The sequence below is a fragment of the Vicugna pacos genome, chromosome 15 (assembly GCF_048564905.1).
Source record: "Vicugna pacos chromosome 15, VicPac4, whole genome shotgun sequence".
NCBI lineage: Eukaryota > Metazoa > Chordata > Mammalia > Artiodactyla > Camelidae > Vicugna > Vicugna pacos.
In genome coordinates this window covers 43,573,699-43,590,908 of record NC_133001.1, presented here as the reverse complement: position 1 = coordinate 43,590,908, position 17,210 = coordinate 43,573,699, and the positions used below count along the sequence as shown (strand labels likewise).

At 38.0% G+C, this 17,210-nt stretch overlaps 1 protein-coding gene across 1 annotated transcript in view; it reads left to right on the top strand.

Moving 5' to 3' along the window:
• Positions 1-1,147: 1,147 nt before the first annotated feature.
• RAB10 (RAB10, member RAS oncogene family) overlaps positions 1,148-17,210 on the top strand; it is a 60,048-nt gene continuing 43,985 nt past the window's right edge. The window contains exon 1 of the mRNA XM_006197177.3: positions 1,148-1,822. Within this exon, the coding sequence (XP_006197239.1) occupies positions 1,696-1,822 (127 nt within the window). The 5' untranslated portion in view covers positions 1,148-1,695. The remainder of the gene's footprint in view (positions 1,823-17,210) is intronic.

Sequence of the window (17,210 nt, the reverse complement as noted above, 5' to 3'; positions counted from 1 at the left end):
TAAAAGTGCTGTTTTTACTTCTTTCTCCATTCTGTTTCTTGCCTTCCAGATGTCTCAGGATATTCTCCCGGCTCAGAGTATTCTCCCGTTTCAGGTTGAACCAGCCCACCAGGTTCAACTATTCTGCCATCACATCCTAGGTGTGCTTTGGAGCAGTGAAGCATACCGAGAAAGGTAGGGCAGGAGCACGAATATTTAAACCACAGAAAGGAATTGGAAAGGGGAGGTATACAAAAGACTGATAGGGAGAGAGGGAAGGAAGGATGGTACGCGTATGAAAAGAAAGTGCAAGAGAGAGGCAGCTTGGGGTTGGGGTTGGGACACTCGTGGTTCGACTTCGGCGGCAGGGAAGGGCCCGCTTCCTCCGTACAGTGCTCTCGGGCTCTCCCCATTCCGAAAGGACGGCCAAGTTCTATACCGGGTTCTCTAAGCAGAGCAGAGTACCTACGCTTCCACTTGGCGGGGAGGTTCTCCCTGCGCCCAGGTATTCTCGGCCCTCTTCTCCTCGCCCTCCAAGACAGATTACATCATCCCAACCCGAGCAGCGTGGCCAATTTTTCCCATTTCAAACTCCTGCTCTCTTGAACGCCAACTCTTGCTCCTTAAGTAAACCAGGATAAAGCTGTAATGTTTCCCCTGTCACCACAGCCTCGAGGAGGGCACTCCAGGGTTCGCCTCCTTTTAGCCAAGAGGCTGTTAAATGACCCAGGGCGTTACTTTTTCTCGCGTTTACGAGCTACAGCTACACAGGGACATACGGCCACCCAAGCCCGTGGCTGCGCCGAAACCCTCAGCTAGACACACACGTCAAACGCGGCTCGAAGCATCCTTAGCACAGCCCCGAAAGCGACCACAGGAAGGAAAACGAGGGGTGTCAAAGGGCTACTCCAGCGTGCCGCGCCTGCGCAGTCACTAGGCAGCGCCTCCCCGCAGGGCGGGCTCGTAACACCGCGCGTCCTATCAGGCGGTCACAGGGAGCGCGCCCGAGGCCTCGCCCTCTCTCGCCCCACCCCTCTCTCGTCTCCGCGGGGCCTTGGACAGAGGCTCTGAGACCTAGAGCGCCACTCTCCGCCCCCGCGGGCCCCAACACCCTCTGGTGCGCGTGCGCAGAGGAGGACCGCAGGGCGAGGGCGCGAGGGGAGGGCGGGCGTACGTCCTTGCGTGCGTCTCAGGCAGCGCGCACGCCGGCGTGAGAGGGCACGGGGAAAAGGTGGCTCTGGCCCGGGCGGCTTGGCTTCCTGTGGCTATGTAGCTGAGCTCGTCGGCTCGGTGTCCGCCTTCGCTGCCGTCGCCGCGTCCTAGCGTGGACTGCTGCTCGGGAGACAGACTGTCCTCACGCCTGCTGCGCTCCCTCGACGGCTGAGCTTGCTCGCTTGCCCGTGGGAGCGTCCCGGCCGAGCAGCCCTGAGGGGGGAGGGGAGGCCATTTTGTCCCGACCGACTCCCCGGAACCGGGCGGAGCGGCTGGGAGAGGCTGCGGAGCTGCGGTCGCCGCCCTCAGAGGCACCGGACGCCGCCACCGTCGGGGCTTCCTCGAGGAGGTCGTTCCTAGGTCGTCCGCGCCCTCTCGAGCCCTCCTTTTTCCCACGGTTCCCCGGTCCTCCGGCCTGAGAACGCCCGGGCGAGGAGTTGGCCGTAGTGAGAGGGACCGATCCCTTGGGGCCGCCGGCGGCGAGAGCCTGAGCCGCTCCTCCCAATGGCGAAGAAGACGTACGACCTGCTTTTCAAGCTGCTCCTGATCGGGGACTCGGGAGTGGGGAAGACCTGCGTCCTTTTTCGTTTTTCGGATGATGCCTTCAATACCACCTTTATTTCCACCATAGGTAAGACCTGTGGGAGGATGGTATACGGTCTCTGCAGCTGCAAATGGTTTCTTTTACTCTAGACATCTTGTTTCCCGTAATATACGCCTTTGTTTCAGTGATTCCGATTCCAAGCGACAGACCCAAGTAACTGTTTGAATCGAGCTTTCTGGGGCGGGGTCTTCCCATGCTTTCCATCCGGTCTTTTGCTTTCACGTCTCCCACTCTGCTCAGTGTTGCTGTTACAAAATGTGCAGCATTAGCAGCGTTCCAGAACCCTATTTCTTTAAGCAACGGAATTGGCTTTTTCCATGTTTGTGTGGCGTTACTAGATGTACGGTATTTGTAAGGGATTTATTTTGGTGACTGGGATTGAAATAGTAGGAATCATTTGGTAAAGGCCTGAATTTATACTTGAGAGCAGAGAGAAGATTCCATATGGTCGTAACTTAGAGGAAACCTGAGGATTTGTGTTAGGAGTCATTAAAACAAATTAGAAGGGAGTTCTAGAAGTGAGTTGCCCCACGTTGACTAATCCATTGATGTGTCAGACAATCGGAGGCTCTTCGTGCTTGGGGTGGGACTTCATGGCTTGTTTGCTCAGTGCTCTTCGAGACATCAACAGATTCAGGAATCTGATGGAGATGATCAGTTTCTGTCCTCGAACCCTAAAGAATGAAGTTCTCCCTTCTATTTTACGCTAGAATTTACAGGGAAGTGTTTTGCCAGTCATAGCCTTGAATATACTTTCACCTCATGTTTCAGAATTATTTAGTGTGTAAGTAAGAGCTAAAGACTGACCTTTTAAATAGGTTTCCCCTTTAGGAAAAGAAAAGGGAAGGCTCTAGGAAAGTCACTTGTGACTCTGCTGAGAAAATTTAGTGGCATTAACACAAATTGTGTTAAATGAGTTGTCTGTGAAACTTTTTTTCTCCCATGCACAATAAATATCTTAAAGGACACATATATGGTTATCCCTGTCACTTGGGGCCCAGCACGCAACGTAGGGGAGGGCAATGAAACTCATCTTTAAGTATAACTACTTTTATATTGAGGTGATTTTTAAAAAGCAATTGCAGGCTTTGAACTCTGGGAATTGTCAAAAGTAAACTGATTTCAAATAATTTACTTCATACTAGAATCGTTGATTTGGATGTCATGATAAATATTTATCAGCTGCTTAATTCATTCTCATTAAATGAACTATGCTGAAATTAAATCGGGCAAGTGATAGTTTTAAATAGATTTTTATTTTACTCCCTTATTTGGGGGGAGGGGCCTTTGTAATCATTATTTCCTGAAAGTCATGCTGTTCTCAGACCTGTCATAAATTTCATGAAACTTAGATCTTGTGCTCTGCCTGTGGGTTAGCACTTCCTACCACTAAGTTTACTTTTAATATTCCACTTTTAGCTATAGCTGGGTGGGTCAGGTGGTTAGTTCAGCAAATATTTACCGAACACCTAATGCTAGGCACGGTTTTAGGCACTGGGGATAGATAAGTGGTGAACCCAATGGACCTCTTGAGCAGTCTAGTGAGGACAATCACAGTAGAGTGTGGAAAGTGCTACAGTGTGGGTAAGCATAGGGAGCATGGGTGATCAGCCTTTGTAGGGGTGGGGAATCTGAGTAGGCTTCCTTGGAGATGGTGTCTAAAATGAAATGAAGGACAGATAGGATTTGGACCAGAGGAGTGGGATAGGGCCTTTCTGGAAAAGGGAGTGTAGAATAAACTTGTAGTAAGATCAGGGGTTTAATTCATGTGGTCAACTTTAACCTGCCATTGAGAAGGGTAGGGGTGGAGAGTAGGAAGCAAAACATTAACTTCATCTACTCCAGTCTTTTTGTAATCGGTGTATACCCACAACTAAAACCCAGTCTTGTAAGATAATGACATAATCTTCTTGTGTAGTCTTTTCACTAGGGAAAACGTGTGGTGATTTTGGATCAAGCCTGCTAGGTTGGTATCCTAGTTACAGAGATTGTTAGTTGCAGGCCTATGGCAAGTTACTTAATCTCTGTCTTTTTGAGTTTCTTCTTTAAATAGTGTTAACAATAGTATCTACTGCATAGGGTACTTGTGAGGATTTTATGGGTAAATGAAAGCAAAGCGCCTAGAATGGTGCCAGACATACTGTGGGAAGACAGTGCATGCATATTAGCTATATACTGAAATGTGACTCTTATGCTGCCTGTGTGTGGCAGAACAAGTTACTTTATGGATTGAATGCCCTGCACGAGATGGTCACTCAAATATTTGTTAGTGCTCTGCTTTTTCACTTTAGACTCTGGAATTTTCATATTTTGATGTAAAAATGTTTGATATTTTGATATGTAAGATATGTTGAACAGTGTAAGCTGAGAAGTAAATAAATACATGAGTATAAAATTCTGAGTACAGCTCCGGCACGTTGTATGTATTGGCTCTATGCGCAGGTTTCGAAGTCTGCTGTTGTCTTGCACCAGTGCTATCCAAAAGAAATATGAGTCATGTAGATAATATTTTTTAGTAGCCACATTAAAAAAGTAAAAGAAGTATTTAATATATTTTAACTCATCCAAAGTCTTACATTTTGTTGTGTAATCAAGATTAAAAAATAGTTGAGCTATTTTACTTTTTTCTCTGTTGTGTATATTTACAGCTCATTTCAGTTCAGACTGGGCACATTTCAGGTGCTCATTAGTCACATGTGGCTAGTGGCTACCATATTAGACAATGCATGTCTAAACAGTATATACTAGCCAGTTGGTTAATCTGCAGATGATTAGAGATACTGGGAATGTATACTACTTTTAGGACGTTTTAAATTTCATTAGTTGACTATGAGTTTTTTTGGTTTTGCTTTGCTTTTTTTTTTTAATCTAGAGCATTCACTAATTATGAATGATACTGAAATTTGAGTTGTGACTTGACTGCCAAAACTTCTTTTTTGAGAAGTTTAAATAGAAGTAGTTACCTTGCAGGGGTTTAGAAGGGCCAAGTTGCTGATATAAGGCCACAGCCCTCATTTTAGGCACAATCATTTTACTTGTTGGTTATTGATTCTTGGAAGGAAGAATTTTTATAGGTTTATGGTGCTTATTTACAGTACTCACAAAGACTATTGTGTTTCACTTTTTCTGTATACTTTCAATTACCATACATCTATATCAGAAATTACATTTATGGTCAGATTTATTGCAGACAGTTGCAAAAATGAATTACTTGTATGTTCCACACTCACCAATCTCAAAGTGAATACAAGGGCACTGGAGTATAAGCTACACAGGATCAGAGAGCTGTCTCCCTTCCACCCCACCCCACCCCCGCCCCAATAGTTGCTAAGTACCTAGAAGAGTCCCTGCATTTAGTCAGTGCATGATAAATACGGAATGAAGGCAGGCAGACAGGTAGTAATTATAAGTAGTAATTATAATCAGGATCCTCTAACGTAGAATTGGCTAGTTTTATTTTAGTAAATTCCCTTCTGTTTATTTTCTGAGCATTAAATATGTGTAGTAGATTGGAATCAGATTTTACTTAAGAATATTAGCTGTTTGGCTAATAGAATAATTTTAAGATAAAACTGGTCTTGGAAATCCAAAGATTGCTTGAAAAGTATTTGATAAAGATAGTTAACTGGTTTTGGATGAGCAGATTTCATTGGTAGTTTTGGATATAACCCTCTTGGCAGTATGAGCTCAGGAAAGCATTACCCTTTAGTGACATGGTACTTGTATGGACTTGTCCCAAAGCAGAAATTTTTAGTGGGCTGGTTTACTGAAAATGTTACCTTTTGGTGGTGTTAATCCTTCCCCTACCCCTAGACTTCATACCTTTTCTGTAGGGAACATCTTTCAATGGGAAGTGGAATTCCCATCTCTTTGGGTTCTTTGCAAAAAATTGAATTGGTAAACGCTCTTGCTTCTGGGAGAGTTACAATGTTTGTGCATCCTTTTTGTTGTCTTTCTGAGTGTTTTTGCTCCACTAACCTGCATTTGAGAATTGGTTGATTAAATTGAACAGCCCATTATGGAGAAGCTGCTTTTGAGAGAAGCGAGCAAAACCTTTTCGCATTAAATATATGTGGACTACTCAGGCAGTAGCTCATGCTGCAGGAATGCCAGAATGTATAAGGACTTTCTTTCATTTGAACACATTTTTAGTATTGGTTAAAAACTAGATATTTTCCCAAAGGAGATACACAAATGGCAAATAAGCACATGGAAAGATGTTCAACATCACTAGTCACTGGGGAAATAAAAATCAAAAGCACTGTGAGATGTTACTTCACACTCATTAGGATGACTGACATAAAAAATGAACTTCCTCATACAATTAGGGGTACATACCTAGAAGTGGAATTCCTGGATCTTGTGATAATTCTATTTTTAATTTTTTGAGAAACCATCATATTGTTTTCTACAATGGCTGCACTGTTTTACATTCTCACTAGTACTGCAGCAAGGTTCCATTTTTCCATATCCTCACCCATACTTGTTGTTGTCTGTTTAGCAGCATTATTCACAATAGCCAAAAAGTGGAAAAAACCCCAATGTCCATAGATGAATGGATACACCAAATGTAGGATATACATAGAATGGAATATTATTATTCAGCCTTAAAATGAAATAAAATTCTGATAGATTTTACAACATGGGTAAACTGTGAAAACACCACCGAGTGAAACAAGTCGGGCACAAAAGGACAAATACTGTAAAAAATCACTTACATGAGACGCCTGGAGTAGGTCAGTTCATAGAGAAAGTAGAATAGTGGTTCCAGGGCTTGGGGACTGAGTAATGGGAAGTTGTTGCTTAATGGGTACCGAATTTCAGTTAATGGGGAATTATTGCTTAAAGTCTACAGAGTTTCAGTTTGGGAAGATGAAAAGTTGTGGAGGTGGATAGTGGTGATAGTTGCACAACCATGTGAATATATTTAATGCCACTGAATGGTACACTGAAAAAGGTTAAAATGCATAAAAAAACAAGTATTACAAGATTCCACTTATTTGAGGTATTTAAAGTTATAAAATTCATAGAAACAAAGTAGAATGAGAGAAAGAATGATAGTCTCCCAGGGGCTGGGGGGAGGGGGAAATAGGGAGTTATTTAATGGATATAGTTTTAATTTTGTAAGATGAGAAAGTTTTGGAGGTCTGTTTGCACAATGTGAATATACGTAAGACTATACACTTACACTATGCACTATACACTTAAAACTGGTAATGTTGGTAAATTTTGTGCGTGTGTGACGCTTGATGCAGCTCTCTAAAAGAGTACTTAGTCACAGATAGCTCCTCACTTTCTCATGCTTTAGTATCACTGGTCTGTACTTTTGCATACTGAAAGCAGGTTTGTCTTTTTGCTGTGTGTATCTACATAGAACTTGGAATATTAGCATCATGGAATATTAACAGGAAAGAACCCTGCAATGAATTGTTTAAGAGTCAGGAAATGGAGGCTGGTGAAGTGAAGTAATTTCCAAAAGATTATATGGCTAATTAGTGAAAGAGTTTTGACTAAAATCTAGATCCAGTCGTGTTCATGGCCCTGTTTCACATCCTGAGAATTTCATTGTTTTATTTGAAAACAAAATTAATGATAGCATGATTCTCCTACTCATCAATTTCAGTTTGAAAAGTGGAGTTGCAGTGGTTTGTTGTTGCTGTTTTGTCTTTGTTTTGACAGAAGTGGAGAAGTAACAAGTCTCAGCACCGAATATCTAGGCGTTTGTTCAGGTTACTTGTCCTTTGCAAACTTAGAGCATAACATAGCAGAGCTGAGCTGATAATATTAGAAATAATTATTTGCAAGAATTATGGTGTATAATGGTGTACTAGATGTGGCAAAGGAAATTCTGATATTCCTATTTGGTTTGTAAAAGGGAAAGAATGATAGGAGAAATACTGACAGTCTGCTTCAACTTTTAACAGTACAGAGATGCCCAGTCAGTGCTGTGGTAGCAGCTGTGATTAAGAGAGAAATAGAGGCTTGTTGAGTGTTGATTTACAAATAGGAGACCGTTATTTAGCACAAAATAGAAATTGAATGATTAGCTAAAGAGATCTGCATGGGAAAACTGCTTACGGAGATGGTTCAGTCATAAAGGAAGAGTGTAAAGGAGCTGTAGAGTGTTGAGAACATTGTCTGAACCCATAAGACTGATAACAGTAAAGGTCATGGATTTGCTTCCTTCAAAAAAGTGAATATGGGGGGGTTAATGAAATAAAGTTATTTAAATTCGGATTATAAGAATTGGAATTTGAAAAGATGATTAGAGTAAAATTTTGGTGAAGAAAACTCATCTGAAGGGAAGTCTGAAATGAGAGAAATATTTTCTTTGAAGATAGTGCCATGTATTTTGGGTTACAGGCAAAAGTGATTGCTTGATGTTTATCCTTTTCAGAGATGAAAACCCGTGTTTTTTAGGAAAACTGCAACTGGTGATGGAACACTAAGTTTCCAATATGACCCAGAAACACAGCATCCAAGGTTGTAAAACATTAGAAAATGGAAAGACCATTATTCTAGAGACCCAGAATGTACAACGTATCAAAATCAGAACAGAGGACAGTGTTGACTTGTTTCTTTCATATCAATAGCAATGCTTATACAGACTTTTTTTTTTATTCACATTTTTATTAGGGCAATTGTAGATTCACATGCAGTTGTAAAAAATAATACAGAGAGATCCCTTGTACACTTTGCCCAGTTTCTCCCAGTGGTAACATTTTGTGAAACTGTAGTACAATATCGCAACCAGAATATTGTCATCTGGCATGGCACACCAGTCTTACTCAGATTTCTCTTGTTTTACTTGTACTCATTCGTATGTGAGTATTTATTAAATTCTCTGCAATTTTGTCACTTGTGTAGATTTCACATAGCCACCACCACAGTCAAGATACTGAACAGTTCCAAGGGACAGGGCTTCCTTTTGTTCTTTTTAAACTATATCCTTCTCTTCCCTCTGCCCCTACTTCTCTCCAAAAATTTGTCCTCCACTTATAAAATTTTGTTATTCACAAATGTAATATAAATGGAATCATAAGGAATGTAACCTTTGAGATTTGCTTTCATTCAGTCAGCACAATTCCTTGGAGATTCATCCAAGTTGTGTGCATCAGTAGTTATTTTTTATTGTTGAATAGTATTCCATGATATTTATTTCCCACAGTTTTTTGTGTGTGTATGTGTATGTGATATCACTTATATGTGGAATCTAAAAAAATGATACAAATGCACTTATTTGCAAAACAGACTCAGACAGAAAACAAACTTATGGTTACCAAAGGGGAAAGTGGTGGATAAATTAGGAGTTTGGGATTAGCAGATACAAGCTACTATATGTAAAATAGATAAACAACAAGGTCCTACTGTATAGCACAGGGAACTATATTCAATATCTTGTAAAACTACAGTTTGTTTAGCCATTCACCCATGGAGGAACATCTGGGCTGATTCCAGTTTTGGTCTGTTATAAATAAAGTTGCTGTGAATTTTTGTTTGTAAGTTTTTGTATGATCATAAATTTTCATTTCTCTGGGATAAATGCCTATTAGGTGCAGTTACTCAGTCATATGGTAATTGCATGTTTAGCTTTTAAGAAACTACCGGACTGTTTCCAGAGTGGCTGTACTATTTTGCATTTCCATCAGTAGTGTGTGAGTGATCCAGTTTCTCTGCATCCTCACCAGCATTTGGTGGTGTTACTGTTTTGTGTTTTAGGTATTCTGGTAAATATGTAATGATAATCTCATTGTGGTCTTAATTTGCATTTCCCTGGTGGGCAGAGGTGTTGAAAAAACTTTTTACGTTCCTGTTTGCCATCTGTTTAGTCTCCAGTGAAATAGCTATTTATGTCAGTTGCCCATTTTCTAATTGGATTGTTTCTTTTCTTTCTTTCTTTTTTTTTTTTTAACTATTGAGTTTTGAGAGTTTATACATTTTAGATACTAGTCCCTTGTTGAATATGTGGTTTGCAAGTATTTTCTTCTGGTCTGTAGCTTTTTTCCCCCTTCTTCATACGGGCTTTCGCAGAGCAAAAATTTTAAATTTAGGTTAAGTTGAATTTATTAATTTTTCCTTGTATAGATCATACTTTTGGTGTCTTAAGAACTCTATCTAGTTCTAGATCCCAAAGATTTTCTTTCCTTTTTTTTTTTTTTTTCTGGCTAATAGTTTTATGTTTTACGTGTGAACCTGATACATTTTGAGTCAGTTTTTGTACATGGCATGAGGTTTAGGTTGAGATTCTTTTTTTGTCCATGGATGAATATCTGGTTGCTCCAGTACCATTAGTGATTGTGCAGGCTTTTTTATTTCTTTCTTCTTTAAAGTTTCATGTAGTCATTCAGTTGATGCAGATATTCTGAAGGCTTCACAGATGCTCTGTGACCCTGTAGGATTTGAAAGTTGACTTAGTGATTGACTGTTTTTAAATTATTCTGTGCTGAAAGGTTTTTAAAATTAATTTTTATCAGTGACATATACACATATTTGAAGTTAAATAAACTACTGAAAGATTTATAGTAACAAAAAAAGCAATTTCCTGTCCCATCCCCTCTCCATCTCTAATCTTGTTCTTTAGAAGCTTCTTCTAGCACTTCTGTTATATACCTCTGTATTTTAAAATGATATACTATACAGCCATCTCTTACGTCATTAACTTAATGTTAGATAAAAATTTAACCTTTTATAATCTCTTCCCAGTCTTTATCCCAATTTTTTTTGTTAAATTGATATTTAGTGGTTACATTAATAATGCCCATGTGTCTATTATGACTGTTTCCTTTTCTCTGAAGTTGAAAGTTCTCTTTATTTGATTAATTTCCTTTATTCATTATCAAGTCTTCCTACATCTTCCAGCAACCTCTCAAAATGAATTTCTGCACAGTCAAAACATCAGGGAATATACCTCCCCACCAGGTCTTTTTCCTTCCTGCTTCAGTTCTCTTAGTCTCTTTCTTGTGTGTGATACTGTCTTTGGTTTACTGCCTTGGATTGTATATTTTCCTCTAGTAGCTTCTTGCTAAAAAAGGGTGCATGGCAAGGGAAATTTTTTGAGATTTTCCATGTTTGTCAGTGTCTAAATTCTTACCTTTCACTCAACTGAAAGTTTGACAGCCTAGGATTCTAGTTTGAAAACAATTTTCCCTTATGATTTTGAAACCATTACTCTTGTCTTCTATCCTCTGATGTTGCTGGCAAGTCCCATGACATTCTGATTACCCATTGTTTATTACCTGGTTTGTCTCGAATTTTTTAGATTTTTAAATTTTTGAATTCATGGTAACAGATTATGTACCTCAGTGGGTAGGTATTTCTTTTCTCTTTTCTCTTCCTTTCTCTCTCTCTCTTTCTTTCTTTCTTTCCTTCCTTCCTTCTTTCCTAGTAGTAAATCCCATCATTCTCTATACTTGGTGGGCCTTTCCTTTACAGGTCCATGACTTCTGGCTTTCTTACATTTTTTCCCCTTCCATGATTTTTATCCCTTTATTTTCTGTGTTTAATTGGTTGTTGGACTTCCTGGATTGATTGTATAATTTCCTATTTTCCAGCTTTGTTAATTTGTTTACTTTCTGGGAGATTTCTTCTACTTTATCTTCTAACTTTTCTATTGAAGATTTTATTTCAGCTGTAATGTGTTTAAATTTCTAATGCTTTTTCTTGTTTATTCCTCAAAATTTGTTTTTTAAGCATTCTGTTCTTTTATGAATATAGTATCTTTTCTTAGAAGATGGTTTATTTGACATTATCTTCCATTTCATGACTGTTTTTTTCCTTTTAAGTTTTCCATGCCCGCTCCCCGCTTCCTAGCCCCGTGTTTCTTTTATTCTACATTTTATTTTAGAGGTCTTCCTCAAATGATTGGTGATTTTAGGGTATACATTCATAATTAAGAATGAGTGGTTGAAAAGATGTTTACAAGCACTGTAAGCATGGGTGAGGTTTTTTAATCTACCTGTTTTTAGTTTCATCTCCACACTCTATTGAGCATCTTGTTCCTGAATTCAGAGTGTGTCTGTTTCAGATTTTCTAGAGAAAACCTTTAGACTTCTGCTAGGTCTTGAGGAGTGGTACTACCTGGCTATATGAGATGGAGGCTAGGCGTTGGGGTATCCTTATATAAACCTTTAATCATGCCCTCACTTTCCACCTGGTACCTGATACTTTCTATTGCTAAATTTTTCTAGGTTTCTGTAATGTGAATTGGCTTGCTCCTCTTTGGTATCTTCTTCAGTGGATTCTGAGGTCGTAAACTTCATCTTCATCTGTTGTGGTTAGTTACAGTGTCTATTCATTGAAATGAAGGTAGACTTTATGTTTCTTGTTTTCCTTAATGTTTCAGTGTGACTTTGGAGAGAAGGGGTCAAAAAGATCTTTCTCCACTATTTTAACTGGAATTTGAAGTAATTTTTTACTCCAAATGATTTTTGATTCCATGTTTTAACTCATAACATCCAGTAGAATTAGGGGTGAATGATACTTCGCTACTGTTTTTGTGCATATCCAGTCCGTCCTCAGAATAGTGGTGTTTTTGTTATTTAGGATAGTCAAATGAATATAGTAGGGAATCAGTAGTTCCACTACTGTAAAACAGTGCCACTTAAAGGAAAGAGCTTTAATTTAGATGTTTAATTCTTGGCTGATTTACTTGAGGGGGAAATATTTTGTGATTTTTTGAACAAAGTGTGACTGCAGTCTTAAATTTCAATCTTTTTCTCTTTATGTATACTGTCTTACAGAATACTGAACAACAAAATAAATGGTTTAGCAAATTAATAATCTGTCAGGATTTCAGTATGTCCCATATATTATAGCACTTGGCATTGAATGATAAGGTATTTATCATTGCCTGTGACTTATTTTACTTAGCATAATGCCCTCCAAGTCTGTCCATGTTGCATCAGGTGGCAAAATTTAATCCTTATTTATGGCTGAGTAGTATTCCATTCCGGTAGTACTCCACATCTTCTTTAACTATTCGTTTATTCATGGACACTTAAGTTGCTTCCATATCTTGGCAATTGTAAATAATGTTGCTATGAACATTAGAGTGTACTGTATCTTTTTGAATTAGTGTTTGTTTTTTTCAGATATATATACCCAGGAGTGGAATTGCTGGGTCATGTGGTAGTTCTATTTTAGTTTTTTTGAGAAACTCCATACTGTTTTCTGCAGTGGCTGCACCAATTTACATTCCCACCAGCAGTGTATGAAGGTTCCCCTTTCTCCACATCATTGCCAGCATTTGTTATTTGTGTTCTTTTGATGATAGCCATTCTGCAGGTGTAAGGTGATATCTCATTGTGGTTTTGATTTGCATTTCCCTGATGATTAGTGATGTTGAGCATCTTTTCATGTGCCTGTTGGCCATCTGCATTTCCTCTTTGGAAAAATGTTTATTTAGTTCTTCTGCCCATTTTTAAATTGAGTTGTTTGTTTTTCTTGATGTTGAGTTGTTTGAGCTGTTCATGTTGAATATTAACCTCTTATCAGCCATATCATTTGCAAATATTTCTCTTACTCTGTAGGTTGTCTTTTTGTTTTGTTGATAACTTCCTTTGTTTTAGGAGATGGATCCAAAAAAATATTGCTACAATTTTTGTCAAAGTGTTCTGCTTGTGTTTTCCTTTAGAAGTTTTATAATTTCCGGTCTTACGTGTAGGTCTTTAATTCATTTTAAGTCTGTTTTTGTATATAGTTTTAGAGAGTGTTCTGATTTCATTCTTTTACATGTAGCTGTCTAGTTTCCCCAGCATGTTCCACTCTTGATTTTTGTTGATTTGAAACTTCCTCAGTAAATATTTGTCCTTACGAAGTGTGAGTATTGAGTTATTCTGCCTCTTTATATATTTTCAGTTGTACTAAATTGCCTTTGCCTCCCTTAAATTAGACATTAATGAATGTGTGAACTTTTAAAAATCTAGTAATCTCTTTTTGCATATTTTTGTGTGTGGAGGTGTATACTCAGCATAATAAATGGACATGAGTGCTATGGAAGGTAAGTATAAAATCAAAATAATTGTTCAAACATTAGCTCTTTGCTTAAGTGAATAAGAGTTATAAAAACTTTTCTCTTTTGAAAAATTTCAGACCTACAGGAAAGATACGTCTTATAGTGAATCCCCTTATATTCTTCCTTTAGGTTCACCAGTTGCCAATATTTTGATAACATTTGCTTTTGTGTCTCTTAAGAGAGTTTGTATATGATGTGGTGTCTCATTCAAAATAGATTAAAGATCTGTATTTCAAGGGCAACATAGTCATTTTTCAAAAATAAATTAAGAAATTAAGCTGTAAGCCTTAGTTTTTGCTGTTTATTTAAGAAAAAAATTGAGGCTTTACAATGTGTCAGGCACCCTCTTATGAGCACCAGGGATGCAGTAGTGAGTAGTCCAGACTTGGTGCCTGTCCTGTGGAATTTCAGCTCTGGTGGGGAATTTTGAAAAGTGTACCAAAGTACTACTGCTGTCTCAGCACTTGAAGTTAGAATCTGATTCTCAGTATCTTCGTTGCTCTTCTAAGACATTTCACATTTGTAGGAAATACAAGCTTTATGCCCTTTAAGACATCTTATTTTTCTGTTGTGTTTTCTTTTCTTTGAGAGCTATAACTCAAGAAAGACAGAATTTTTTTTTTAAGATGTAGAGTTTTAAACAGCCAGCTAGTGAATAACACTACACGTGTCTAGAGGCTAGTCTTACATTGATCTCTGAATACAGTCCAGACCAAAACAAACAGTATGTTTACAAATCCCCTAAGTTAAAGCCACACACAGTACTTGGTGTTTTCTTAGTGCCTTATTGACTTTGATTTTTAACCATAATTACTAAGTCCAGAGAAGCAGAACTTTTGCTGTTATGCAGGTGACACGTCCAGCGGTGGAAATGAGACCAGATACACACTTAGGAGATGTGAAAGCTAAAATGAAGATTAAAAGTTGTATTACTATACTGTACAATTACAGATTTGTGAATTGATGATTGTAGCCAATAGGAAGAATTTCTTTTGTCTTCAGTAGTCTCTGTCAAGGTAGAAAGTTTGATATATTTTGGAGACATAAAAATGAGTTTTGGTCCCTTATGTATAATCACAGTTTAACTTTTATGGAATAATTTTTCACAAGATTCTGAATAAATGATTTATTATAATATAATAAAAATTATTTCTGATACTCAGAAAAGAAAAAAATTAGGATGCATTGATGGAAAAGTGAAGTCTGAGGGTGAATATAATCCAAACAAAATTACGAGTCTGGGAGGAGGGTATAGCTCCAGTGGTAGAGCACATGCTTAGTATGCAGAAGGTCCTGGGTTCAATATCCAGTGCCTCCTCCAAAAATAAATAAACCTAATTACCTCCCCCCTCCACCAAAATAAAATAATTAAACAATACAATCATAAATACATTTTAAAAATTTATAAACCTGGATCAGGTAAATTTAAAATTTGTTTACCATTTCTCAAGTACTAGGATTGCTGCATGGTTATCCTTTAAAATGTGAGTGAACCAGTTTGGGGAATAAATACAAGGATTTTTTTTTCCATATTGAATGAAACATTTAAAGAAGTAACTTCTCTATTTTAAATGGATTCAAAAAGGGTCTGCAGAGATATGTGAGTGTCAGAACCATAAATAGCATCTTAGTGAAACTGGCTTATATCTAACCTTTAAGATGGACTTTCAGGAAGTCAACCATGCTCTCAATTTGATATGCCTCCCTTGATAATAGTGGGCTTTTTGTATCATAAATCAGAGTCTAGCAGTTTGTATTTCTCTGTATAATAAAATATTCTAATAAAAATTTAATAGTAATATCTTACATAGCACAGGTAACTATAAGCAACATGTGAACTGTTTCCTTTGTGGGGTATTTGTAACTAATGGTTCATGTGTGCTTAAGGAAATAGAAATAATTTCAGTGTTAACTTGATAAACTACAGTGTAACTGATATTTTACACTATAATATCATGACTTCCCCTTTTTAATTTTTCTTCAGTTTCTCTTCTGAAAAAAATTTCTTATTAAGATGTTTTTATGTGTAGGTGTCACAGATTACATGATTTTTTTTTTAATCACAAGTCATTTTAAACTTTTCTTCCTTAGCTCCCAACACATTTTCTTGAGCTGATTTTTACTTTTTGCTAGGTTATGCTCTTTAGCAAGCAGTATTGACAGCATTAGTGATGAGGCAGTATACATACATCAGTGTTCTTACTCTTTGCCCTAGTCTGTGGTCTTCTTATTGAATGGTGATTTCCAACTCCAGCAGTGATTTAGTTTAAGCACAGTTTGCCCTTTCAAAACTTTCCTTGGTCTCAGGTAGCATCCCCATCCTTGACATTCTGTCTCCTTTGGGATACTTTAGCTCCATAAAAATGTTCCTGCTGAATGGACTGTTCTTCAAACATTTTGCCTTTTTTTTCCTGACCTTCTGTTGGATTTCAGCAAATTTGCTAAGTTTAACGTTGCTCAGTTGAGTGAGAATTTTTTTAGGGAACTGTATTTTCAAATACAGTCTGTTTTAAAATTTGCTATTAGGTGAATTTGTTGGTTGATGGAAATGAGTGGCTGAAAAGAAAAAAGTGGAGATTTTAAACATTGATTTTAAGGAAAGCATTATAGCTAACTTAATTTCCAGAGCAAATAATTAAAAATTTTTGTTAATTTGTTCTTGACTCTTTTACTGTAAAACACATAAACTGTAAAGCAGTGGTGTCAGTGTGCCTGCTTGGTTATTGCATGATACATCCAATGATACATGCAGTGCAACTGTGCATATGTTGTTTTGTAGATTTTGAAATGCACTGTGGAGTAGTATTGCAGCTTGGCTCATCCTCCTTGCTATTTGTCAGTTAAATTTTCTCACAAAACTGCCACGAGTCTGCTTCAATGGATGGTTTGCTTTTAAGACAGTATTTGACTTTCCTTGGCCATTGGGAAATTTGAACAATCTGTGGTGGATTGATTTTCTTAAAAGTTGACAAAGAATGATCCATTTTTTGAAATGTGCAGTGACTGTGAAGACAGTGGTTCAAAGTGTGGATCTCTTAACAGCAGCACTAGCATCACTGGATATCTCGCTGGAAATGCAGCTTCTCATGTTCTACTTCTCATCTGTTGAATCAAAAACTCTTTGAGTAGGACTCAGCCATCTGTATTTTGATAGAGCCCTCTAGATGATTTCCATACAAGCTAAAGATTTTACTATTAAATACATCACAGAAATAATTGTATATTTTTCTCTTTTTCCTTCCCCACAATGTATCTTGGAGATTGTTCCTTATGAGTGTTAAATAATTTCATTTTTTTGAACTGCTACCTAGTTTTCATCAGATGTATCATGATTTAGTCCACCAGTCCCCTGTTTATCAGCATTTTGGGTCTAGAGCATAAAGTGTTTAGAAATTATGTGGT